The 27663-nt window shown below is 41.7% G+C and overlaps 1 protein-coding gene across 1 annotated transcript; it reads left to right on the top strand.

The window, feature by feature from the left end:
- Positions 1-993: 993 nt before the first annotated feature.
- LOC136678238 (NLR family CARD domain-containing protein 3-like) lies at positions 994-25522 on the top strand. Its single transcript, XM_066656212.1, has 13 exons — positions 994-1082; positions 2881-2994; positions 3642-3755; positions 3859-3872; positions 4002-4614; positions 6286-6681; positions 6742-8316; positions 9046-9219; positions 16252-16425; positions 18002-18172; positions 19707-19880; positions 24017-24063; positions 24978-25522. Exons 1-13 carry the CDS (start codon positions 994-996, stop codon positions 25520-25522), a joined length of 4200 nt encoding a protein of 1399 aa, XP_066512309.1.
- The last annotated feature ends 2141 nt before the right edge of the window (positions 25523-27663 follow it).

Here is a 27663-nt window from a genome sequence, read left to right as displayed (position 1 = left end):
CGCCAACACGCTGTCTGTTGCTGGGTTCTCTTACCTGACCCGTGGAAGCTTTTTTCGCAGGACAAATTTGCCCGTTCTTTACCATGACCCTTCTAACCTCTGTATTTTTATTTGTTACCTTTGTCTGGTTTTCTTTCTCCTGTCTCTCTCATGCTTTGAGATGTCCTGCTGCTCTCCAGGTGTTGCCCTGATCCAGCCCCTGTGTATCCTGTGTAGTGGAAATAGTATGCACACGTTGCGGTTGCATTTGCACTACATAGCGGAGTCAATGATAATTCATTATTATTTTATTAATAATTAATTATTTAATTCATTTTGCTAAACGCCATGTTTGGGAGCCATTAACTAATATGTAGTGTCTTTACCTGTCTTAATTTCAGCTTAGACAAGTAGGTCATCTTCACATATTATACAGCAGAATTAGCTAGAATTAGTTATTATTAATGAATTATGCTCATTGACACGCCATGGGTTCTTGACTCTGAAATGGAATCTGAACTAGAAGTTATAATTCCATACAAGAAAGGTGCACACACAAACAAATAACCAAGGATTAGTTTTATCACAAAACTGGTTTATTAATAATAATATCAAATAATTAATATTGATTAGACATTCATATAATAAAATGGATTACAGCGATATATGAGGGAACAGGGAGATTAATATATGAGGGAATTTCTCTATGATAATTATTGTCCTAAGTTCTAAGAAAGGCTATTGTTTATCCAAGCAAACTTTCAGTACCAACCCATGAGCCATGAGAGACATGAGACCATGTGACCTTACGTATCCGGAGATGAACGGGGAGCATGTCGCTGACGGTGACTTCCTGGAGAATTGCAGACGTGGGCCTTGTAGGTTGCAACTGCGGGCGTTCATTTTCTCCCAAGGCTTTCGGACGCAGCCGTCAGAGCTGGTGGTGTTCTGAAGGTCTCTGTGGGGATTCTTCGTCATCGCTAATCTGCTGCCTTGTGAGAGAGAGACACATCCATGCAGGTCTCTCCTGGGGCCTCATCTCAGAAGATCATTCTGAGGGTGCGTGCAGCCGTCCTCTTTGTGGCGTTGTCGTCGTTTGGAGGGTCAGAGGTCTAAGGTTGCCTTCATGCTCTGGGTGTGGCGTTGAAATTTCGCTAGGGTTAAACTATAGCTTTTCTTAATCTGTAGTTTCTATCTGGACCACGCTTTAAAGGCCAAAGACTGTTTAAGAAAGCCATGAGTCTGACGCCTGCAGAGTCATTTCCAAAACTCAGGTAATTTTACTCTTTTAGCTTTGAAAAAGGCTAAAAGATATAACGCCCCAAGTGTCTGGAGCCTTGAAGTGAAGAGTCGAACATCGGAGAAAAAGGGGCAGAAGCCCAAACAGCTTAAAAGCTCAACAACTTGAAAAAGCTTGTGTCATTTGGTGCCACAGGTTTTTAACCAGTGTTTAGAAAACCCGCCCTGAATACCTGATTCGTCATCAATGAGGGAGAATTGGAGCCTTTCTTGCTCCTGATTGGCTGTTTCCTGTACCTTGGGAGTGGCATCACATAGAATTTATGACACTTGACAAGACAAAGACTTGACCATCCCTGAGTGAATACTTTGCCATATAAAAGATTAGATGTTAACACAAAGTAATATCATTAAGAAAAAGACAACCATGTTCTATATAATTATTAACCAACTAAACACATAGTATGTGGCTACCTTGGTTCTACATAAATTCATATAAACAAAAATGATTTTAAACACATGTAAATTAGTTCCACCTATTTTGTCAAAACAGGATTAATCCCAAACAGTTGTGCACATATGTAACTTCAAATTGTTTTAAACCAATGGGAATTAAGGTTTGTGATTGTTTTGTTTAACAATCTTTCAAAAGGTGTGAGAGAACAATTTTAATCAAATTTGAGTCTGTTTGTCTCTCTGCACTTTGCTGAGATTCTCCTCTTGAACCTGGGACCTTGGGTCGTAAACGTCCTGGAGTGAGGTTTTACGAGCCTGCTCTGGATGCTAATCTTACATTCCGATCTTTGTTGGAAATGTCTCTGAAAACTAGCGAAAGCTTGGGTATTTAAAATCACATCTTCAGAAAGTAAAAATTTCTTATTAGAAATTAATACACATTCATCATATCCACTACACCTGTACAAGATCCTGGCCTTGTCTCATCTACAACATCATGCTTGGCCATGCTGTTTTATCTCATATTAACTCTGCACCTACTTTTAACTCACACAGAATCCCTGATCACCTTCTCCTTCCTCAGACTCATACATCACTAATACACTACATTTATATTACTATAACCCCTTCATCTGTCATCATTTCACTTTTACTTCTGTTCTGTTCTCTGTTATGTCTCCGGTGTCAACCCGAGGAGGATGGGTTCCCTGTATGAGTCTTGGTTCCTTCCAAGGTTTCTTCCTCGTGTGCTGAGGGAGTTTTTTCTTGCCACTGTTGCCCTTGGCTTGCTCATAGGAGGCTTGGACCTGGATCTCTGTAAAACTGCTTTGTGAAAAGCGCTATATAAATAAAATTTGATTTGATTTGATTTGTTTGTAGAGTGTGCGGTTTTTGTGTGGTGTGTTTGTGGAGAGTGCATTTTTTGTGTGGCATGTTGTTAGTGCGGTGTTTGTGTGGTGTTAGTGGAGTGTGCAGTGTTTGTGTGGTGTGTTAGTGGAGTGTGCAGTGTTTGTGTGGTTTGTGTAGTGTGTTAATGGAGTGTGTGGTTTTTGTGTGGTGTATTTGTGGAGAGTGAGTTTTTGTGTGGCATTTTGTTGGTGTGCAGTGTTTGTGTGGTGTGCTAGTGGAGTGTGTGGTGTGTTTGTGGAGTGTAAAGTTCATAGCGTAGCTTTAACTCTTCCTTATGTCTCCACTTCACATTTCCAGATGGCAGACATTCAGAGCAGAATCTCCAGAGCCCAGCTGTGTGTCTCTGAAGAGCAACAACTCAATGTTTCTTCCTCCACGTTTCAGCAATGAAAGAATCAGTTCTGATCTGAGGTGAGACATGAGCCACATTCTAGTGAGTTTTACCATGACTCGCCTCAACAAGCAGCCTTTTAATTTTTCTTGAGTTTTCTTTTGTGTGTGTGCGTTTTTGCAGTGTGTTTGTGGAGAGTGAGTTTTTGTGTGGTGTGTTTGTGGAGTGTGCAGTGTTTGTGTGGTGTGTTTGTGGAGTGTGCAGTGTTTGTGTGGTGTGTTTGTGGAGTGTGCAGTGTTTGTGTGGTGTATTCGTGGAGTGTGCGATTTTGTGTGGCATGTTGTTAGTGTGCAGTGTTTGTGTGGTGTGTTTGTGGAGTGTGCAGTGTTTGTGTGGTGTGTTTGTGGAATGTGCGGTGTTTGTGTGCGGTGTTTGTGGAGAGTGCGGTGTTTGTGGAGTGTGCTGTGTTTGTGTGGTGTGTTTGTAGAGTGTGCGGTGTTTGTGTGGTGTGTTTGTGGCATGTGCAGTGTTTGTGTGGTTTGTGTAGTGTGTTAATGGAGTGTGTGGTTTTTGTGTGGTGTATTTGTGGAGAGTGAGTTTTTGTGTGGCGTTTTGTTGGTGTGCAGTGTTTGTGTGGTGTGCTAGTGGAGTGTGTGGTGTGTTTGTGGAGTGTACATTTCCTAGCGTAGCTTTAACTCTTCCTTATGTCTCCACTTCACATTTCCAGAGAGCAGACATTCAGAGCAGAATCTCCAGAGCCCAGCTGTGTGTCTCTGAAGAGCAACAAGTCAATGTTTCTTCCTCCACGTTTCAGCAATGAAAGAATAAGTTCTGATCTGAGGTGAGACATGAACCACATTCTAGTGAGTTTTAGCATGACTCGCCTCAACAAGCAGCCTTTTAATTTTTCTTGAGTTTTCTTTTGTGTGTGTGCGTTTTTTCAGTGTGTTTGTGGAGAGTGAGTTTTTGTGTGGCGTGTTGTTAGTGTGCGGTGTTTGTGTGGTGTGTTTGTGGAGTGTGCGGTGTTTGTGGAGAGAAAGGATTTGGCAAATTTTCATGGGCTCAACCCACATTGTGCTCTCACCAGTCCTGTTCACCCTGTACACATCTGACTTCTGCTACAACACTGAGTCGTGCCACATGCAGAAGTTCTCTGATGATACTGCGATTGTGGCGTGTATCAGGAACGAGCAGGAGGAGGAGTACAGGAGCCTGGTGGAGGTCTTTGTGCAATGGTGCAAACTGAACCACCTCCAACTGAACACTTCAAAGACCAAGGAGATGGTGGTGGACATCCGCAGGTCAAAGCCTGTCCTGCTACCAGTCACCATCGATGGGGTCGACGTGGAGGTGGTGGACACATATAAGTATCTGGGTTTACACCTAGACAATAAACTGGACTGGTCAGCCAACACTGAAGCACTCTACAAGAAAGGGCAGAGCAGGCTGTGCTTCCTGAGGAGGTTGGGGTCCTTCAATGTCTGCAGCAAGCTCCTCAAGATGTTTTACCAGACTGTTGTTGCCAGTGTCCTCTTTTATGCTGTGGTATGCTGGGGAGGAAGCATAAAGAAGAGGGATGCTGGGCGACTAGACAGGCTGGTTAAGAAAGCTGGCTCTGTGGTGGGGGCTGAACTGGAGTGCATCACTTCCATATCAAACAAGAGGACCCTGAACAAACTGATTAGCATCTTGGACAATGAGTGCCATCCACTCCACAGTATCATAACCAAGCAGAAGAGCTTGATCAGCTGGAGACTTCGCTCACTGCCAGGCTCAACTGACAGACTGAGGAAGTCATTTGTCCCCAGGGCTATTGAGATGTTCAATGCTTCACTAAAGGGGAGAGGAGAGATGGACTTCTCTACATAGTCTGTCTGCCCATCCAACACCACCACCACCTCCACCTCCTCCATATTTGTGCTTCTGTACCTAACTGGACAATAGACAGGTCAACCACTGGACAAGTCAACCAACTCATCTACCTCATGTGTACCTTAATCTGATAGCTACAATAGTAGGTTTATACTTAATACAGGTACATTGCACTGAGTTGCCTTGCCTTGCACTATTTTATTTAATATATTTATTTCTAATTCTGAAACTGCACTGTTATTGCACTGTACTTATATTGCACATTCCATACCCTTTGCACTATCCACACTTTTTCAACTTTTAAACCATATGCTGCACTAAAGAGATCATCCTCAGCTGCTCACAGTATCACAGATCCTTGCCAGGCTATGTTTGATTATTCTGATGAATGATTGATTATTCTTAAGCACACTATGTCAACTTCTTGGGTAGTTGATTTTGATACTTTGATATTTGTTTTAGTTTTTTTTTTTTTTACTTTATTAGTTCATTGCTGTTTAGTGATTGTTGTATGTGATGTCTGTAAGTCTGTAAGCTACTGAGACCTTGAATTTCCCCTGGGGATCAATAAAGTATCTATCTATCTATCTATCTATCTATCTATCTATCTACTCAGCTCTACTGCTCATCCCACAAATGCATGTTCCTTACAAATGTGACACCATTTAAAAGGGACATTAACAGTCTTTCCAATGGTACAAGATTTATTGCCAAGAAGCATTGTTACAACAAAGAAATAATCTACAAACACACATTTCCTTACTTTTTATGCTGAGTTTAGTTTATTACAGAGACCACTACCAGAAACCTCTGCTTTTCAAAGGTAGTTCTAAATCCTCCAGTAATGTATTTCAGGCTTTGGTCTTTGTTTACTGAAGTATGATTGTGAGAATATGTAAATGTACTCACTCACTTTTAGTTTATAATTCCTCTCTTTTGATGTATTTCAGAATGAGTTTTAAATATTAAAATATTAAGATCAGTTCTAAAGGGAATATGCAAACAGTGAAGTGTTCATTTGTTGGATTTTTTGTAACATCCCGTGAACAGTACATTACTGAAGTAAAGATGAGAAACAACATTGGTTCCATTTCTTAGTGCCTTGTGTCAGGCAGGTGATCCACTTTTCTAAATATGTGACATTGATTTATTTTCTGTAAATACAAATCGTGTTTATTTTCTCAGGTTTAAGCCATGTTTCTGTGTCAGTAACACATTACCCTCTGTGCTAAAATGATTATTAGTAGATGAAGAAATGGAGAGTAGCTACTCTTTGGTTGAACTGAGTTGTCAGTGAATTACTCACTTGTACAAACTTATGTTTAAGTCAAGTTCAAGTTTCAGACTCTCTCACTCTTACATATTCTGATTCATCAACACTTTGATTTTTCCTCTAGCTCTGGGACAGATGTGCGGCTCCAGGGTGGTTCCAGGTGTGGAGTGTGTGAGCAGATTCAGACAGATCCAGTCTCTATCACCTGTGGACACTCTTTTTGTAGACAGTGCATCAGGAGCCTTAGAGACCAGTCTGTCCACTCAGGAGACTTGACCTGTCCCTGCTGCATAAAGAGGTTTAAAACAGGCTCTGTTCAGTTTCCACACACGGAGGAGTCCATGGAGCTGGAAGAATACAAACCAGTGGATGACGTTCTGCTCAGTGTCTCAGAGAGAAACAAAATCAGCCTGAAGAACAAGTACGAGAGCTTATTTGAGGGATTCAAAACACAAGAGAATAAAATCCTCCTGAACAGGGTTTACACTCAGCTCTACATCATCGAGGGAGAGAGGGAAGGAGTGAATGAAGAACATGAAGTTTTACAGATTGAGAACAAACCCTGGAAACAAAACCTGCCAGATACACCAATAAACTGTTTAGACATATTTAACCCTGTACAGTGTACGATGGGAGAAATGGAAGAAGACAACACCAGAGCTGTGATGGATGAAGATGTGAGACGTGAAGAAGGAGAAGAAGATAAAGATCCACAAGTGGAAAAACTTAAAAGCGTTCTGACTAAAGGCATTGCTGGCATTGGAAAAACTGTCTCTGTGCAGAAGTTCATTCTGGACTGGGCTGAAGGAAAAGCCAATCAGGATATAGAGTTCATGTTTGTGCTTCCATTCCGAGAGCTGAACCTGATTAAAGACAAACAGTACAGTCTTCATGGACTTCTGTGTGACCTCCATCCTGAGCTCCGAGGTCTGGACACAAAGGAATATGACGTGTGTAAAACTGTGTTCATATTTGACGGCCTCGATGAAAGCAGAATTCCACTGAAGTTCTCAGAGTGTGAGAAAGTGTCAGACGTGACCAAGGTGTCTTCAGTGGACGTGTTGATGACAAACCTCATCAAAGGAGACCTGCTTCCCTCTGCTCACATCTGGATAACCTCCAGACCAGCAGCAGCCAATCAGATCCCCTCTCAGTACGTCAGCCGTGTGACAGAAATTCAGGGATTCAATGATCCACAGAAGGAGGAGTACTTCAGGAAGAGGATTAATGACCAACACCAAGCCGACAGTGTCATCTTCCACATTAAGACGACGAGGAGTCTCCACATCATGTGCCACATTCCAGTCTTCTGCTGGATCTCAGTGACTGTGCTTCAGCGAATCATGAAACAAGGGACCACAGAAATCCCTAAAACTCTAACTGCAATGTACTCACACTTCCTGTGCACTCAGACAATCATGAGGAAGGAGAAGTATGAGGAGGAAGGTGAGAGAGGAACTCTACAGGAACTCCTGAGATCCAACAGGAACATGTTTCTGAAACTGTCTGAACTGGCTTTCAAACAGCTGATGAGGGGCAATGTAATGTTCTACGAAGACGACCTGAGAGAGTGTGGGATTGATGTCACTGAGGCCTCAGTGTACTCTGGGATTTGCACTGAGATCTTTAGGGAGGAGTCTGTGCTTTACCAGAGGAAGGTTTACTGCTTTGTGCATCTGAGCTTTCAGGAGTTCCTGGCTGCTTTCTATGTGTTTCACTGCTGTGTGAACAACAACGCGGAGGAACTGCAGCTTCTGAAGCCTCAGTACATGAAGTGGTCTGACAGTATTTCACTGGACGAGCTGCTGGAAGGAGCTGTGCGTACAGCTATAGAGAGTAAGACTGGACACCTGGATCTGTTTCTCCGTTTTCTGTTGGGCATCTCACTGGAGTCCAATCAACAACTCCTGCAGGACCTCCTGACACACACAGTGAGCAGCTCTGAGAGCATCAAGGAAACAGTTCAGTACATCAAACGCATTATAGAACTAGAGGATCTTCCTCCTGACAGATCTATCAACCTCTTCCTGTGTCTCACTGAAATGAATGACTCCTCTTTATCCAGTAAAATCCAGGAGTATCTCAAATCCAAGGATCAGTCAAATGAGAGACTGTCTGTTGGAGAGTGTTTAGCGTTAGCCTACATGCTCGTGAACTCAGACGAGGTGCTGGATGAACTGGACTTGAGGAAGTACAACACCACTGAGCTGGGCTATTGTAGACTGATCCCAGTTGTGAGCAACTGCAGAAAGGCCATGTGAGTGTTTTCTACATGTGTTTTTTTATATTTTTCAGTGTTGTTGTTGACTGAGACAAGTTTCCAGATTGTTTTACTGTGAGTAGAAGTTCCTCACTGTGTGTATAATTAGGATGTGATAAATAAAATGAATGAGACATTACAGAACAGGTGGAGTTTGATGAACATGGATAAGACTGATGCCTTTCTCTTGTTTTCTCACTCACACTGTATCTCACACAAATCCCCTAAGTTTATAAAAGCAGCAAATCTGATGTTTGATTCCTGTGAGGCTGAATTTCAAGGAGTGTTCAGACTTGTAGTTCAGTTTCCTTGGGTTGGACCAAATATGTAAATTCATATATTGTTATATTTTAGTTCTGGTTTGGTCCTGAACCAAATATGTATTTTAAAAAAGTGATGATGTATGACGTGCAAGCGACGCATGTATGACATTAGTTTTGTCGTCTAAACAATGCCCCACACTGAGCTTAATGCACTTCTCGGGGCTGTGTACCTGGTGGTATTTTTTTTTCAACTGGAAACACAACAAAACGTGGTCAAATGGATAAAGGAGTAAAAACAGCACCTGAAATTCCTCTACTGCACAGAATAAAAAAGCAGTTGCTGTTTGTTTGGTGACAGTGTCAAAAGGAAGCGTTCACATTTGCTCTAACAAACCAAACTAACAGACAGTTCCTCACCTTCACTTTTTACTGTATTATGCACTGTGTTTACATTGTGTTGCAGATTGTCTGGCTGTAAGCTGACCATGAATTCCTGTGAAACTCTCTGCTCTGTTCTGAAATCACCAAACTCACCCCTGAAAGAGCTGAAGTTCAGTGAGACTGAGCTGCAGGATTCAGGAGGGAAGCTGATCTCTGAGGCACTGAAGAGTTCAAACTGTAAACTGGAGACTCTCAGGTGAGATTTTGGCTGAATGTCCATGTGGATAATGAGGGTATTCTCCTGCCCCGATTGGCTGTAGTTTGCCCTCGAAAAGTTTAGGCCATTGTTTTTACATCCATAAAGTTGAGAGATTTTACTATTTGTGTTTGTACTATATTCTATTAGTAAACTGACATTTATTCCCAAAAGAAAACATTATAATAATTAAATAATTTGCGGCACAGTGACTACGACTACATAAGGCATGACAGAAGATGATCAGTTCAAGGAAGGACTAGAGACTAGACCCTGGGCTAAAGTGAGACTAAGACCAGTCACTCACTCCCCTGCTCTTATGTGTGTATTCTCCTGCTCCAGCCAACTGTAGTTTACTCTCGCTCTGTTTATGTTTGTGAAAGAAGAGTGAAGAGTGTTTAGTTTGGAGTGAATGTGGAAATAGAATGTAAATAGCACTAAAACATTCAGAATAACATTCAAAACAAATGTTCAGATTGAGCTCATAATGTACACATCCCTGAATAATTAATATTGGAGAAATACTGATGTATGAAAATCTCATAATTCCTGATTCACATGAGTCTGAATTTCACATTCTCTATTTTAACTTCACTTTCTCCTGTATTTACTTTACCTTGCAGACTCACAGACTGTAAATTCACCCTGAATTCCTATGAAAGTCTCTGCTCTGCTCTGACATCACCAAACTCACCCCTGAAAGAGCCAGACCTCAGTCAGACTGACCTGCAGGATTCAGGAGTGAAGCTGGTCTCTGAGGGATGGAGGAGTTCACACTGTACACTGGAGATAATCAGGTGAGATTTCTGTGTGTTCCTGAATAGAAAAGGTTTGTAGAAACAGTAAGATTTGCTCTAGTTTTACACAGAACATTTAATAAAGGTGGGTCTGTGATTTGGACAGAAGTGATCTAAATGTTTCTGATATTCAACATTCAAAGCTCACATAGTTTTCCATTGAATGGTGCAGAGGATGGCTCTGAGATTGTTTACGTTACAAGGTTTTAAACCAGTCACCTCAGTGTGTTTATTAGGAACATTTGGTGGTTCATCTTTGAGGTAAAGTCTTAGTTTTAATATTTCAGGTGTTATAAATGGACAGCTGTGATGTAGTGGTCAGAGAAGAGGGTTTGGGGCTGGAAGGTCTCTGATTCAATCCCCACGACCCACAGGAATAATTGTGCGGGTTGGGACTGAACGGAAATTTTTTATTGTATTTATTGTCATTGTAGCAGTACAATAAAATTAGGAAATACTTGCTTTAAAGTGCAAAGATTAACACTGAACAGAGCACTAACATTTATATTACAGTAGGGTTAGGGTTAAAAAAAAAAAGTTAAACATTTATAAATAAATAAAGTGCACTGTTCCTCATTCTGCAGTTGTGCAGTTACAGCTTGAGCATAAAAACTGTTTTTTAGTTTTTTGTTTGTTCTGGCCGTCAGTGAAAATGAAGAGCACTGTCCTCCTTCAGTCCACATGTGTGTGTGTGTGTGTCTGTTTACTCAAAGACAAATTTCATTGTACAATGACAAAAAAAGCATTTAATTTCACCACAGAATGCGGTGGAGGGAAATTTCCAAAACTCTATTCATTTTCCCAATAAAGGAAATTCCTTTACCCCAGAGGATCTTTCCAGAGGAATAAGAACAGAGCACTGATCTACAAAGTGAAAGCACTACTTCAGCGGTGATGAGTCACAGTTAGCGTTACTGCCACATAGCTCCAGCGTCTCTGGGTCCTAGAGTCAGTCCTCACCTTGAGTCACTGACTGTGAAGAGTGTGGTGTGTTCTCCCTGTGTCTGTGTGGGTTTCCTCTAGTGACTCTGGTTTCATCCCACAGTCCAGACACACATGTTGGTGTGAGTGAGTGAGTGCGTGCCTTCCTTCCTTCCTTCCAGTGATTTTTAGTAAGACTCCAGTCCCACTGCGACCCTGATCAGGATGAAGCTGTAACTGACATTTAACAAATGAATGTATTCCTTCATTCACTGGTTATTTTGGTGACATTTAGAGCAGACTGTAGCTATTTTCCATCGAGACTAGTCCTCAACACTGTCATCATCTGACTGTAACTCTCTCTTCCCCCGTTTCTGCCTCCTGAAGTGAGAGGGAGTTTAAAGAGAGTTTCATTTTGGGGGTGAAAGTTCATGTGGAGAAGAGAATACAAACAGTGCTGAAAATATTCAGAACAATATTCAGAAAAAATGTTCAGACTGAGTCTGTTATTAATGCCCCTCTGAATAATGTAAATAATGGAAAGTATTATTTTACTCATTAATCTCATTAAACTGATTTTGAGTCTGAAATCCACATTCTGTTTGAACTGTGCTGTATTTACTTTGCTTTGCAGACTGAATGTGTATAAACTCACCATGAATTCCTGTGAAGTTCACTTCTCTGCTCTGAAATCACCAAACTCCTCCCTGAAAGAGCTGGACCTCAGTCACACTGAGCTGCAGGAATCAGAAGTGAAGCTAATCTCTGACGGACTGAAGAGTTCAAACAGTAAAGTGGAGATACTCAGGTATGACAAGCTTTTTATCTTTTAATTTCTGACAGAAATGTTTGAAAGTGTTTGAAATATCAGATTGTGGAGGTCTGAGGGCGTGGCTCTGCTGCTTCAGCTTCATGATTCACTTTATATTTTACACACAGCACATGTTCACTATGTTCTTATTCTTATTTCATATTTTATGGGGCATTTTATTGAATGAGTCTCATCAAACCACACTCTCCAACACTATTTACTGAGATCTTCCACATGGATCTGGATTTTTGGAGCTGTCAGTTCAGGAACGAGACGAAGGGACTGAAGCACATGCAGAGATGGAGATTTATTAAACAAGTAACGGGAACAAGAAATAAACAAAGGGAGCACAAATGACACAGACACAAAATGAAGGACAAACCAGGGACACAGAGAGGAGCTTATGAAGGAAAACACGATAGGAAACACCTGTGAACGCTCAGGACTCACAGGTGCAGGGCGTGGCTAGGAAACGAGCGGAAAAGACACATGGCAAGAAAAACAGAACTGAACACGTGATCAAAACATGACAAAGGACATAAACACTGGAGAACAGTCACAGATTATAACAGGAGTTAATAACAGGGGCAGCCGTGGCCTTGAGGTTAGAGAAGTGAGCTTGAGGCCGGGAGGTTGCCGCTTAAATTTTTCAAGGAAAAGTTCATTCAAATTTCAAATCAAATCAAATTTATTTATATAGCGCTTTTCACAACTGATGTTGTCACAAAGCCGCTTCACAGAATTCCAGTAAGACAAGATTTGACATGAAATGTAAAAACAAATGTAAAACCCTCAAGTGAGCAAGCCAGGGGCGACAGTGGCAAGGAAAAACTCCCCCAGCTGAGGAAGAAACTTTGGGAGGAACCAAGGCTCACAAGGGGTGACCTATCCTCTTCTGGTCAATCTACTGGTGATAATAGTTAGTAGTCCATGAGAACTTGTGTAGGGGCAGCTTCAAGGTACTTGGTGGTTGCAGGAGCGTGGGCAGCTGATCTGAAGCTTGGAGGAGGATCTCAACAGTCATCCATCAGTGTCCAGACAGACAGGTGGGCACTCGTTTACTCGGAAAGATGTAAAGGGATGGAATTAGTTTTGAACTGTTTTGTGTAGAAAATATGAAAATTTCCAGAGTGTGGCTAATGACTCCGGCAGATCTGACTATGACTAAACTAAAAGGAGAGAACCAGAAGGACACACAGACACGGGAGCATCCTGAAACACTGGCATCCCTCCGCTCCACCGTCAACAAACCTGAGTGATCGCGAGAAGCGGCGGGACGACAGCACCAGCGTCTCAGTTTACTATAATTCCCTGTGTCCATGCACCCCCCGGATCTGCCGCCTTTATGTATGGGGGAGCATTAGCTATCAAATGATAAACTAAACAAATGAGTTTTTAGCCTACATTTGAAGATTGCGACTGTGTCTGAGTCCCGAACATTTTCTGGAAGATCATTCCAGAGTTTGGGGGCTTTATAAGAAAAGGCTCTTCCCCCAGCTGAGACCTTCTGAATTCTGGGAACAATTAAAAAACCAGTAGTCTGTGATCTGAGTGAACGTGAAGACTCATAATAGGAAATTGTATCTTGAAGGTATTCAGGAGCAAGCCCATGTAGAGCTTTATATGCTAATAACAAAATTTTGTAGTCAATGCAGAATTTAACAGGCAGCCAATGAAGAGATGATAGAACTGGGCTAATATGTTCATATTTTCTAGTTTTAGTGAGGACCCTGGCTGCAGCATTTTGAACTAGTTGAAGTTTTCTTAAATTGCTGCTGGTGCATCCTGACAGTATTGCGTTACAGTAGTCAAGCCTTGAAGTAATAAAGGCATGTACTAATGTTTCTGCATCCTGAAGGAATAAGACATTTCTAATCTTAGCAATATTGCGAAGATGTAAAAAAGCTGTCCTAGTGATACTGCCTATGTGTTGATCAAATGATAAATCTGGGTCAATTATGACACCAAGATTTTTTGCTGCTGAACCAGGTTTAACTGGAAAGTCAGCGAGATTTAAAATTAAATCTGATAATTTATTTCTTGCCACTTTTGGACCCAAAAGCAGGACCTCTGTTTTGTTGCTGTTTAGAAGGAGGAAGTTACGCAACATCCAGCCTTTCACGTCTTTTACACAGTCCTCTATTTTCTTTAATCTGTGTTTGTCATCGGGCTTGGCTGAAATATACAATTGCGTGTCGTTAAAAGTTAATGTCATGGTTTCTTATAACTGTGCCTAGCGGTAACATGTATGTAACTTGTGGAATTCCAAATCTTACTTTAGAATAATTTGAATTTAGATTGTTTACTTTTACGAATTGGTAACGTTCCGTGAAGTAAGATTTGAACCATAATAGGGCTGTCCCTGTGATTCCAACCATGTTTTCTAACCTTTCTAGGAGAATATTGTGGTCTATTGTATCGAAGGCTGCGCTTAGGTCAAGAAGCACCAACAGGGATACGTGGCTTTGATCAGAGGCAAGAAGAAGATCATTTGTTATCTTGACTAGAGCTGTCTCTGTACTATGATGTTGCCTGAATCCAGATTGGAATTTTACATATATATGATTCTTATGTAGATATGAACTAAGTTGTTGGGCCACGGCTTTTTCTAAGATCTTGGACAGAAATGGCAAATTTGAAATAGGCCTGTATTTAGACAGTGTACTAGCATCAAGATTTGGTTTCTTGATCATAGGTTTAATAACTGCTAGTTTAAAAGCTTTGGGTACATGTCCCAGGCTAAGGGATGAGTTTACTATAGTTAGTTAAGAGGACTGATAATAGCTGGTAGTACTTCTTTGAGCAATTTTGTGGGAATTGCATCAAGTGTGCAAGTTGTACAGTTTGCGGAAGTGATAATTTTCTCTAGTTCTAATTGTGGGAGTGGGTAAAAGGTTTCAAGTCTTTCTTTTACAGTTACATTATATTTTATATCATTTACATCGGGTGGCAGCCAGGATGGATTTAATCCTGTGGCTTGAGTTTGTTGTCTAATATTCTCAGTTTTATTATTAAAAAAGTCCATAAAATCTTTACTGGTGAGAGTTGCTGGAATTAGTTGTTCGGAACCTGCTTGATTTTTTGTAATTCTAGAAAACACACTAAACAGTGCTCTCGGATTATTTTTATTATTGGAGATCAGCGAGGCTGAGCGAGCTTTAGTGAGGGCATTTCTATACTCTATAAGGCTGTCCTTCCAGGCAGAATGAAACACTTGTAGCTTTGTTGATCGCCATTTCCACTCTAGTTTTCGTAATGTTTGTTTTAAAGTACGGGTCTTATAATTATACCATGGTGCGAGCTTTTTCTGTCTTATACGTTTATGTTTAAGTGGTGCTACCTTTTCTAAAGTAGATCGACAGGTATTTTCTAGGTAATCAGTTAGTACATCTAGGTCCATTGGGTCTGATGGAGTTGGGACTGGGGTTGATAGTTCTGGGAGGTTTTCTATAAATTGTAGGGCGGTAGATGGTTTTATTATACGCCTTGTAGAATAACGAGGGTTCTTACATATATTATGGCTAAGACGTAGCTCATATGAAATTAAGTAATGGTCGGAGATTGCTGAGGATTGTGGTAAGATATTAATTATATTCATTCATGGCTGAAGTGCCCGTAAGCAAGGTGCCCGATCCACGAACTGCTCCCTGAGCACTGAGGTGGTTGGCAGCCCCCTGCACTGGTTGTGTGTGTGTTCACTGCCCCGAGTGTTTCTGAAGAATTGCTCACTAGTGTGTGTTTGTGTGTTCACTGCCACAGATGGGGAAATTACTTCTCTGCATTTTACCCAAAAGGATCAATAAACGTGTTTCTCCTTCTTCTAATTTAGTGCCTGAAAAGAGTAAATAAATGAGATGTTGTGTAAATGTTCTCCCACTGTTTACAAAAACAAACCTTTAGAAACAGTGTGTTTTTTAAATGATATACATTTCTTTCAGAAGAAAATGGAGCTGTTTTCTGAAACATTTCGCTTGAGAATAAACAGGTTTTACAAATACAAATATAAATGTTAGTAAAGAATTGATGTATTTCCTGAAGAATTTCTCCAGATTAAATCAGTTCAGTGGCTGAGTTTCTCTGCTCTTCACAGCAGCAGGTTTTTTTTTTCTTTGTTTTTCTCGTACATTTAAGAAAGTCATCATTGAGTGTGATCATAAATGTCAGTGTGAATCCTAAATCATAAAAGACCTCATAAATGTCAAATAAGTGAGTGAGTGAAGACCTGTGATGCACTGGGGCCCTGTCCAGGGAGTGTTCCTCTTGGAGCCAGTGATTCTGGGGAGGATTCAGACCCACGTGACCCTGAACAGGACGAAGCACCTACAGAAAATGAATGAATGTTCAGATTGAGCTCATTGTTTGTGTCTCTTAATAACATTTATAACACACAGACCCCAAGTTTATAACAGTAGTGTTTTCCACACGTCATAATTCTTGATTCCTGTGAGGGTGAGTTTCACATTCTCTGTTTTAACTCTACACTGTGTTTACTTCTCCTTACAGATTGTCTCTCTTTAATCAGCCCTTGAATTCCTATGAAAGTCTCTGCTCTGTTCTGAAATCACCAAACTCACCCCTGAAAGAGCTGGACCTCAGTCACACTGACCTGCAGGATTCAGGAGTGAAGCTGATCTCTGAGGCACTAAAGAGTTCACACTGTAAACTGGAGACACTCAGGTCAGTCCTGTCAGTTCAGATTTGAACATTAAATTTATACATCTTTAACATCTTATTTAGAGGATACAATGTTGTGCCCCACACTCTTTTGTAAGATGTATCTAGAGGTATCAAGGAATTGGTGTAACATGGAATGTGTGGTGTAATGTGGAAGTGACGGAATAACAGAATGCTCTTTTCAGTTTTTATCTAAAGCAAAGTACAAGGTACAATAAAGCAGCAGCAGTGGTATGATAATGGTTTAAGAATACAACAATGCAAATGTAGTTGTAGCAGTGATATGAGAAGTAGAAGACAATGAAAAATCTCAAATGCTAAAACCCACTGACTACTACTGGGTGGACTGTGGATGGTGCCAAAGAAAAGAAATAAACAAAAGCTCCATAACAAATAAAACTAAGCTGCCCCAAAAATACAAATGTGGCACTCACCCCTTACCTAGTGTGTGTATATACAGGGTTTGTCCACCATGAATTGTATAGGTGCCTGTACTTGCCTGTCCACACCAGCAGTGGCGGTAGAGAAATTTAACAAGGGAAGATCAATCCACAGATTTAAAATGGCTAAGGTGAAGCTAGGCTAAAGTAAAGTTAGCAGCACCACAACTAAACCTCAAACTCTAGCTAGTGACAGCAACAACAATCTCAATTTGAGCTAGCAGCAAAGATCATCAAACAAAATAGCAGCAACGTCTGTAAACATAAGCTAGCAGCAACAAGCCTCAAACCATAAGTTAGCAGCATTCAAGTATCACACAGGTAAAAAGCTCCCCCCCCTCACTGTTCTACTTGGTGGGCTTCATATCCAAGAGGTCCTGCCTCTTCCAGGTGAACCGCTCGTCCTATAGGAGGATTAGGACAGCAGTCTTGGGCAGCAGCTCCCCCATTGGCTGAACAGGTAATAAACTAGTGAGAGAGGAAGTGAAAGAAAGTAGAGGGAGAAAACAAAACAAACAGTGCCTCTCTGGCACGTAACATACAATATGAAATATTAAAGTGAAGTCAGGTGCTGGATTCCTAGATTATAATTCACTACACACAAATATCATATCATCTTCTCCTACATTATCTCTGCTCTCTGAACACTTCAGGACTTCTGTAAAGTGTTTCCACTGCTGGAGTAACAGTCAACAGCAGACTCTCCCCATGGTGATATTATCAGTCATACAGGCTATGAACCAGAGCAGAGGTTTATTATTATAGTGATATACAGACACTGACTCTTTGGTTTTTATCTTTTAAAGTGTTCTACACAGAGTCTGATCAGTGTAATGTAAAAGATCAGACTGAACTCTGTTATTCCTAAAGTTATCTTGTTATTTTAAGCATTTCTCTTTAGCTGCTCTAAGAGGTTTCTGTGAAGCTCCAGTTCTGTTCTGTTAAACTGTGTGTTTAATGTTTAAATGAAGCATTTTCTCCCCCCACTGGAGGAAAGATGAGTCGCAGTGGGATTTTTTAGTTTGTTTTTTTGTTGTTGTTTGTGTGTTTCTCCTCTAAATGAAATCAACATGTCTTTCTTAATCCTTTCAGAAATGTTCCTGTAACTATTCAGTGAGTAACGTCCTCTCTCTTTACAGACTAACCGTGTGTAAACTTGGGGAAAAGTCTTGTGAAGATCTGGGCTCAGTTTTACTGGTGAACTCCTCCCTGAAAGAACTGGACCTCAGTAACAATGACCTGCAGGATTCAGGAGTGGAGAAGCTCTCTGCTGCACTGAAGAGTTCACTCTGTAAACTGGAGACACTCAGGTCAGAGTTCTGGGATTTTATTCTTCATTTTATATTCTTCACAAACATGACTTTATACATTAAAAAATAAAAATAGTTATTTTCTAAGCTAAAAAATTAAAGCTCTAGTATAAAATATTAAGGAAAAGACTGGATTACTAGATTATAATTTACATAATGTAATATATAATGTAAGATGTGCAATTATTTGTCATTGTATAACGAACAATGAAATGTGTCCTCCGCATTTAACCCATCTGTGGCAGTGAACACACACACACACACACACAGACAAACACACTAGTGCACTAGGGGCTGTGAACACACAATCAGAGCGTTTGGGGTTCAGTGCCTTGCTCTAGGACACTTTAGCCGTGGATGTTCCTGCTGCACCTGGGGATTGAACCAGCAAACTTCCGGAACCAAACCCGGTCTCTCACCATAAGCCAAGGCTACACTCCATTGGGATTAAAACACAGCACAAGTACTTTTTAATGTGTATCTGTCTCTGTCAAATCACTGTCAAAAATAGAGGACGCAGTAACACCAGGTGAAACATTTAAATCTGTACCTTTTTAAAATTTAGTTAGAGAGAGAGAGAGAGAGAGAGAGAGAGGAATCGCGCTCACACAGATAATAATAATCTCACTCTCAAACTGTCTGTTTTTTTTTTATTCTCAAAGGTTTTTTACCCTCTTCATTTTAAATGTTTTGAAATGGGAGGGTTTGTGACAGTTTGTACATTTTGAGAGTATGGTTCCAAGGCCATCCCACAGCGTCTTTGTGTAGTGAAAGCGGGTGGAACTCAAAGTAAATGTGAACAGGAGTCGACTCACGAACGGATACATTTTTGAGCATCTGGAAATACGACTTGAGCATCGACTCTTGACAAATGATTAAGAGAATCAACCTCACTGTTAACTCAGTCTAAGATTTCTAACGTCTTACTGCAGTGAATATCATTTCCACATGTTTATCACATATTACTATGATCTGAACTCACTGTAGACAGTGGAATATGGCCTTATCTCGACTCTGTGTATGAGGCAGTCACAGAACCAGGAGACATCAGCCAATAACATTCACTGAGAGAAACTGCCCTGACCCCGCCCCCAAACCTCCCATTTCAAAACCTTTAAAAGAATAAAATTAGGATCATAACTTAAACAGGGAGGTCATAGTATAGAAACCTTTACTGGATTAATGTCTGTATATTTACTTCTAGTAATAACCCCTCTGTGGGACACTGTTGTGATAATGTTGTGTTGTGATTTGATTTCATTTTTATTGAATGACGTTTTGAACAGACACTAAAATGTCTTAGATTTATGAAAACAAACATCTAGGTCTTATTATTAATTATGTTAATGTTTTTAAACTTCTTTTATAACTTTTACCTTTAGATTTCAACGTGTTTGATACTAGAGTGTTTTCTGTAAATTAAACAGAATTTGGTGCTTGTTGATTTGATTCTAAACAGCAGCTTGTTTTGCTCTGAATAAATACCACATCTCTCACTTTACCTCCCTCTCTCTCTCTCTCTCTCTCTCTCTAGATTGTCTGGTTGTTTAGTTACAAAGGAAGGCTGTGCTGTTCTGGCTTCCGCTCTGAGCTCAAACCCCTCACAACTGAAAGAACTGGATCTGAGCTACAATCACCCAGGAGACACAGGAGTGAAGCTGCTCTCTGTTAAACTGGAGGATCCACACTGCAGACTGGACACACTCAGGTACGGACAGCTTTCTGTATTTGTGTGTGTTCAGTTACTGATGCCATCTGCTGTTACTGTATTTCTATAAAGCTCTACAGCTCATTGTTCCTTCTTCATTTAGCCTCTGCTCTGCTCTAGTAGTATTTAATGGTTAGAGTATCACCCTTCACCGCTCTGTCTCCACTGTTCAGTGTGTAAATGTTGTCAGTGGCTGAGGGCTTGTGAGACACTGAAGTAAAACTAAGCCCCATATAAAAGTCTCTTTATGTAAATTGTAGACTGTCTCTAGAACAGTCTTCAGAAATGTACATTCAGTATTTAGGGGAGTACAGGAGTAACACTTCAGACTGAAAGATCCTACACTACTGCTGCGTCCTGAAACTGAGTCGACTAGTCCATCATTATCTCTGTATTCCTATCATTTCGGGGCATCTAAATGGGTCGGGATCAATGGTCAACAGATTGAAGAGCAGACTTTAATACCCAGAATGGTGTTATCAGTCATACAGGCTACAAACCAGAGCAGAGGTTTATTTATTATAGTGATGTACAGCCATTGACTCTTTGGTTATTAATATTTTAATGTCGTCTACAGAGAGTCTGGGGAGTGTAATGTAAAAGTTTAGTTTAATCTGTGTTCTTCCTAAAGTTATTCTGTTATTCGGGGCGTTTCAGTTTAGATTCTCTCAGAGTTTTTGTGTTTATCTGTGAAGCTGCAGACCATCAGTTCTGTTCAACTGTGTGTTTTGTTTTTCCTGAATGATCCTGATCAGAGATCACACAAACACTTGGTGAAGTAGAATGGTATAAAATGGACAGTAGAACTCACTGCTGTGTTTAACAGTGAAAGTAAGAGCATTTCACACAGGACTGGGATTAAACAGCTGTGTGGTCTTTAGAAAACCACTGCTCAGTGTTAGAGATTAATCAGAAAACAAAGCTTCAGTTCACTATGGAGCATAAAGACTGGACTCTGGAGCAAGGTCATGTGATCTGATGAGTCCAGACTGACCCTATTCCAGAGCAATGGGGGTGTCAGGGTCAGAAGGGAAGTGGATAAAGTGATGCCTCCGTCATGCACCATGCCCCCTGTACAAGCCTCTGGAGGAAGTGTTATGATCTGGGCGTCTTCAGTGGGTCAGGTCTAGACTCAGCAGTGTTACGATCTGGGGATCGTCAGTGGGTCAGGTCTAGACTCAGCAGTGTTATGATCTGGGGTTCTTCGGTGGGTCAGGTCTAGACTCAACAGTGTTATGATCTGGGGGTCTTCAGTGGGTCAGGTCTAGATTCAGCAGTGTTATGATCTGGGGGTCTTCAGTGGGTGAGGTCTAGACTCAGCAGTGTTATGATCTGGGTCTCTTCGGTGGGTCAGGTCTAGACTCAGCAGTGTTATGATCTGGGGTTCTTCGGTGGGTCAGGTCTAGACTCAGCAGTGTTATGACCTGGGGCTCTTCGGCCGGTCAGGTCTAGACTCAGCAGTTTTATGATCTGGGGGTCTACAGTGGGTCAGGTCTAGACTCAGCAGTTTTATGATCTGAGGGTCTTCAGTGGGTCAGGTCTAGACTCAGCAGTGTTATGATCTGGGGGTCTTCAGTGGGTCAGGTCTAGACTCAGCAGTGTTATGATCTGGGGCTCTTCGGTGGGTCAGGTCTAGACTCAGCAGTGTTATGATCTGGGGGTCTTCAGTGGGTCAGGTCTAGACTCAGCAGTGTTATGATCTGGGGCTCTTCGGTGGGTCAGGTCTAGACTCAGCAGTGTTATGATCTGGGGGTCTTCGGTGGGTCAGGTCTAGACTCAGCAGTGTTATGATCTTGGGGTCTTCAGTGGGTCAGGTCTAGACTCAGCAGTGTTATGATCTGGGGCTCTTCGGTGGGTCAGGTCTAGACTCAGCAGTGTTATGATCTTGGGGTCTTCAGTGGGTCAGGTCTAGACTCAGCAGTGTTATGATCTGGGGCTCTTCGGTGGGTGAGGTCTAGACTCAGCAGTGTTATGATCTGGGGGTCTTCGGTGGGTCAGGTCTAGACTCAGCAGTGTTATGATCTGGGTCTCTTCGGTGGGTCAGGTTTAGACTCAGCAGTGTTATGATCTGGGGTTCTTCGGTGGGTCAGGTCTAGACTCAGCAGTGTTATGATCTGGGGCTCTTCGGCCGGTCAGGTCTAGACTCAGCAGTTTTATGTTCTGGGGGTCTACAGTGGGTCAGGTCTAGACTCAGCAGTGTTATGATCTGAGGGTCTTCAGTGGGTCAGGTCTAGACTCAGCAGTGTTATGATCTGGGGGTCTTCAGTGGGTCAGGTCTAGACTCAGCAGTGTTATGATCTCGGGCTCTTCGGTGGGTCAGGACTAGACTCAGCAGTGTTATGATCTGGGGGTCTTTGGTGGGTCAGGTCTAGACTCAACAGTGTTATGATCTGGGGGTCTTCAGTGGGTCAGGTCTAGACTCAGCAGTGTTATGATCTGGGGCTCTTCGGTGGGTCAGGTCTAGACTCAGCAGTGTTATGATCTGGGGGTCTTCGGTGGGTCAGGTCTAGACTCAGCAGTGTTATGATCTTGGGGTCTTCAGTGGGTCAGGTCTAGACTCAGCAGTGTTATGATCTGGGGCTCTTTGGTGGGTCAGGTCTGGACTCAGCAGTGTTATGATCTTGGGGTCTTCAGTGGGTCAGGTCTAGACTCAACAGTGTTATGATCTGGGGGTCTTCAGTGGGTCAGGTCTAGACTCAGCAGTGTTATGATCTGGGGCTCTTCGGTGGGTCAGGTCTAGACTCAGCAGTGTTATGATCTGGGGGTCTTCGGTGGGTCAGGTCTAGACTCAGCAGTGTTATGATCTGGGTCTCTTCGGTAGGTCAGGTCTAGACTCAGCAGTGTTATGATCTGGGGTTCTTCGGTCGGTCAGGTCTAGACTCAGCAGTGTTATGATTTGGGGCTCTTCGGTCAGTCAGGTCTAGACTCAGCAGTTTTATGATCTGGGGGTCTACATTGGGTCAGGTCTAGACTCAGCAGTGTTATGATCTGAGGGTCTTCAGTGGGTCAGGTCTAGACTCAGCAGTGTTATGATCTGGGGGTCTTCAGTGGGTCAGGTCTAGACTCAGCAGTGTTATGATCTGGGGCTCTTCGGTGGGTCAGGTCTAGACTCAGCAGTGTTAGGATCTTGGGGTCTTTGGTGGGTCAGGTCTAGACTCAGCAGTGTTATGATCTGGGGGTCTTCGGTGGGTCAGGTCTAGACTCAGCAGTGTTATGATCTGGGGCTCTTCGGTGGGTCAGGTCTAGACACAGCAGTGTTATGATCTGGGCTTCTTCAGTGGGTCAGGTCTAGATTCAGCAGTGTTATGATCTTGGGCTCTTCAGTGGGTCAGGTCTAGACTCAGCAGTGGTGTGTGGTCGTAAAATGAAATCCACTGAGGACCTGAATGAACGTCGTCCCAGCAGTGGATTGTTCCAGGACGACACCAAGATTCATCAGGCTCAGATTGTGAAAGAGTGAGGAATCATTTTCACACATGAACTGACCACCCCAGAGTCCTGTCCTGAACCCACTGAGAGTCTTTGGGACATGCTGGAGAAGACTTTACGGAGTGGTCCGACTCTCCCGTCGTCAATACCAATCCCGTCATTCAATCTCCACCAAAAATGAAGGCAGCTCTGGAGCAAATAAATGTTGTGGTGTTGTAGAAAGTTGTAGAAACAGAGCCGTGGTGAATGTGGAGCGTGATCAAAGCTAAAGGTCGTCCAGTGAAATATTAGAGTGTGTGAGTTGTGTTGGTCGGGCAGTGTAGGGGTCTGTGATGAAATGGTCAGTGAGAGCAGGCACAAGGCAGAAGAACCTAATAAATGAGCAGCTGAGTGTAGGATCTAGAAAGGGTTTAATGGAGCAGTTGTAGAAGAGCGACTCTGCTGCATTATTCTGTGTTGAAGGCTGAGAGGAACAGAGGGAAATGGAGGAAATGAAACACAGAGAAAGAGAAACAGAATATTTCTCTGTGATAAAAAGACAGAGAGGATGAAACACCACAGATGATGATCTTTCTTCTGTTTCCAAAAATGACATCAATGAATGATGCTGTAATGAAGCTGAATGTGGGGCTCAGAGAGAACAGTGAGAACACACACCACTCAAACACATCCATCAACTCACAGCTGTGTGTGTGTGTGTGTTGTAGGTTGGAGCATGGAGGAGAGATCAGGATTAAACCAGGACCAAGAAAATGTAGGTCTCATATCTCTCTCTCTCTCTCTCTCTATCACTCTCTCTCACACACACACTCTCTCTCTCTCTTTCTATCTCTCATGCTCTTTTGCGTTTTCTGTTTCACTTTCACTTTTCCTTTTCTCCCCTGCTTTCTCTTTACATTCGTTGTGTCTCATTTTGTGTTGTTTGTGTGTTGTGTAGGTAGCACTTCAGAATAAGACTTCACTTATAAATGTTTATAAATGTTTTAAAGTCTGTTTATTAATAGTTATGTTGTTAACACATTAATAATCAGTTATAACACAGATATAAAGGGCACCAGTGACCTGCTGTTTGCCAAATAGTGAAACCACACCCATCCACAGTTAAACCTCAGATCTTGCCGAATACTGACCTCACTGTGTCTCCTCCATCAGTCGACATTAACCCCGTCAGCTCCAGCACATATTTGTTAATGAGTTTAACCCTTTAATGAATTACCCACCACCAGAGTGTCTTTTTCTACTTTAATGATAATGTGGTGAACCTTAACATGTGAAATGACTAAACTCACATTCTCAGGTCTGAGCTTATTCTTTACCTCCACATTTTCACTAAGTTCACTAAGACACAAACAAGTTCACTGTCACACTTCCTTTCTCTGTGTTACAAAGGATTATTAATCACTTTTAAAGTGTTCACAGTGTAATTAATAACCATGTAATAACAGGCGTTTAAACCATTTATAAACCTTTATTAGTGTATTCTTATTTTAATGTGGTACCATTGAAGGTCTGATTGTGTGTCGTGTGCCTAATTGTGTGTTTTGTATCTGATTGTGTGTTGTGTATCTGATTTTGTGTCTGATTGTGTGTCGTGTGTCTGATTGTGTGTCGTGTGTCTGATTGTGTGTCGTGTGTCTGATTGTGTGGTGTGTATCTTGTTGTGTGCAGATGCCTGTGAGCTCACACTGGACCCAAACACATTGAACACACGCCTCTCTCTGTCTGAGGGGAACAGGAAGGTGGAGCGTGTGGAGAAGAGACAGTTGTATCCTGATCATCCAGAGAGATTCAGTGACCAGTGTCAGGTTCTGTGCAGAGAGAGTCTGATTGGACGCTGTTACTGGGAAACTGAGTGGAGTGGGAGAGGGGTTTATATTTCAGTGGCATATAAATCAATCAGGAGAAAAGGACTCAGTGATGACTGTAGGTTTGGAGAGAATGAAAAGTCTTGGAGTCTGATCTGCTCTAATAACAGTTACTCTGTCCTTCACAATAAGAACAGCACTGATCTCCCTCCTCCTCCTCCCTCCAGCTCTAACAGAGTAGGAGTGTATGTGGACTGTCCGGCCGGCACTCTGTCCTTCTACAGCGTCTCCACTGACACACACACACTCACACACTTACACACACTCACCACCACATTCACTGAACCCCTCTGTGCTGGGTTTCGTCTTTATTTATTCTCCTCAGTGCGTTTGTGTCAGATAAAATAGTGCTGTGTGTGATCTATTGTTTTGATTGGTCTTTTCTGTCAAACGAGCTGCTGCTTTAAAATGTGAGGAGAATCACAAAAGACGATGAAACAGAAATGAAGCTCAGTTTGTAAAAGAAAGCGAGCAGAGAGACTCTTCAGGGACAAAACAGTGATAAAACCTGGATCTGAGTGAACACTACACCCCTGCACTTCTCTCTCTTTTATATCCCTGATGTAAACAGGATTTTTCAGCTGTTTATTTGATTTCTCTCGTTATAAAGCGCTGTGTTTATTTACACTGTGCGCTGGTCTCCATCGTCTCTCACATCAAATCTATGGGGAGTCAGTTACAAAACAGTGGATTCTCTGTCTCTGACGTGTCCAGCTCGGTCCTCCTTCTGTATCCCAGGCTCCTCAACACCATCTGAGCGCCTCTTCTCTACAGCAGGAAATATAGCTTCAAACAGAGAGAACCAGCCTTAGCCCAGAACATGGGAGAGGTTTCTATTGTTACTCTGTAATGAAGAAGTGAGGGTGTGAGTGAGTGAAGGTGTTTCCTGTAGGAGGAAAGAGGACAGAGGGGATCAGGGTGTAATGGGTGGGTTGTGTCCATCTGTGTCGTCAGTGTAAACACAGACCCTCGTCATAGTGCACTTCCACCTCCAGAACTCTTCAGATATTTGTAAATATTAAATATTTAGTTTTCAAACGACGCCAAACACAATGTAAGTGTGGGCTAACACTGAACTGTCTTTGTTCTTGTTAATCTGGTTAATGGTGTAAACTGAGCACAGACAGTGTGTTGATGCTGAGTGGACGGGGGTTAAGAGACGTGTCTTAAAGCTGAAAGGAAACACAAACATAGGAACAGAAGGAAAAGATGGGGCTTCTCTAAGAAACTCTTCTCCTTTCTGTGAGATTGGATTCTGGGGGTTTGTTGTGGGGGGAATGAAAGAGTGATGTTTGTTGGTGAAAAAGAAGAATTCTGAAATATACTTTTATTAAAGTTTAATATTATGAACATTTAATAAATCTCTTAAAAAAACAGGAGTCTGTCTTTCTACTGCATCTCCACACACACACACACACACACACACACACTCTGAAGCCCTCTATTCAGGGTCTAGTAACGGATTCTGAATAAAATTCAACATTTTCTCACATTTTAAAGCACTGAGAATGTGGCGGTCACACCCTGTTACTGAAGAAGAATATTCTGTTGTGTTTCACTGCGACAACAAGCTGAATGTATGAGAGTAAAGACTATAAGAGAATGTAAACACAAAAGATCCTCAGTGATTTCTCTGGTAAAAAAGAAAGAAAAAGACCCAATGTTCCCATGACTAACTCCACAGCTATTAAGAGCTTTATTTATATAATCAGTTTATATAATCATGTACCAACAGTGTTTTAAGAGAAGAATATTCTTTTCTATTGTGTGTCTTCATGTGATTTTAATGCTGTTTTAATCTATGAAATTAGTCACTTGATAAACCACAGTGTAAATAAATATTAATCGTTTTAACACAAACTCAGAAAAGAAACCAGTGTCTCACTGTTAACAGCAGCAGTGTTTAATAATTCTTCAGTTTAATTCTTGCTGTAATTACAAACTTTTATTACTATTTTTTATTGTTGGGATTAAAACCATGAGCCTGAAGCTAAACGTGACACAGGGGGTGTTTCTACAGCTGTAGTGGCTATGACTCCAGAAGTAGAGGGTGAGGAGGAAGAGGCTGTCAAGAAAAAAGCTCTGTGCCTATTATGTCCACTAGGGGTTGGAGATAATAAAAGTTTATAAATTATTTAAAAAAAAAACTGTCCCACTCAGCCTCAGACCAAAGTAACTCTTAAATAAAGTCACAAAAAAAAAACAAAGAAACAGATACAGAAGGCAATAATTTATTGTTTTTAGTGTTAAATATTGCCTCATGACAGCTTTAAAAGCTTCTTAGAAAACAGGATAAAGCTTCAGGGGGACCACAGGCCAAAATAACAAACAATGACTAAAAATAAACCAATTCCACCAACTAAACTTACAGAAAAGAAAATACAAATATCTGCCCTGTCTACTCTCACCAAAAACAGGGCCCAAAAGCACAAACAAAATGGCAGGTCTCCCTTACAAATCCTGTTTAAAATACAACAACCACAGAATAC

Source organism: Hoplias malabaricus, chromosome 2 (genome assembly GCF_029633855.1).
Source record: "Hoplias malabaricus isolate fHopMal1 chromosome 2, fHopMal1.hap1, whole genome shotgun sequence".
Taxonomy (NCBI): Eukaryota; Metazoa; Chordata; class Actinopteri; order Characiformes; family Erythrinidae; genus Hoplias; species Hoplias malabaricus.
This window is presented reverse-complemented; position numbering and strand designations above follow the sequence as displayed.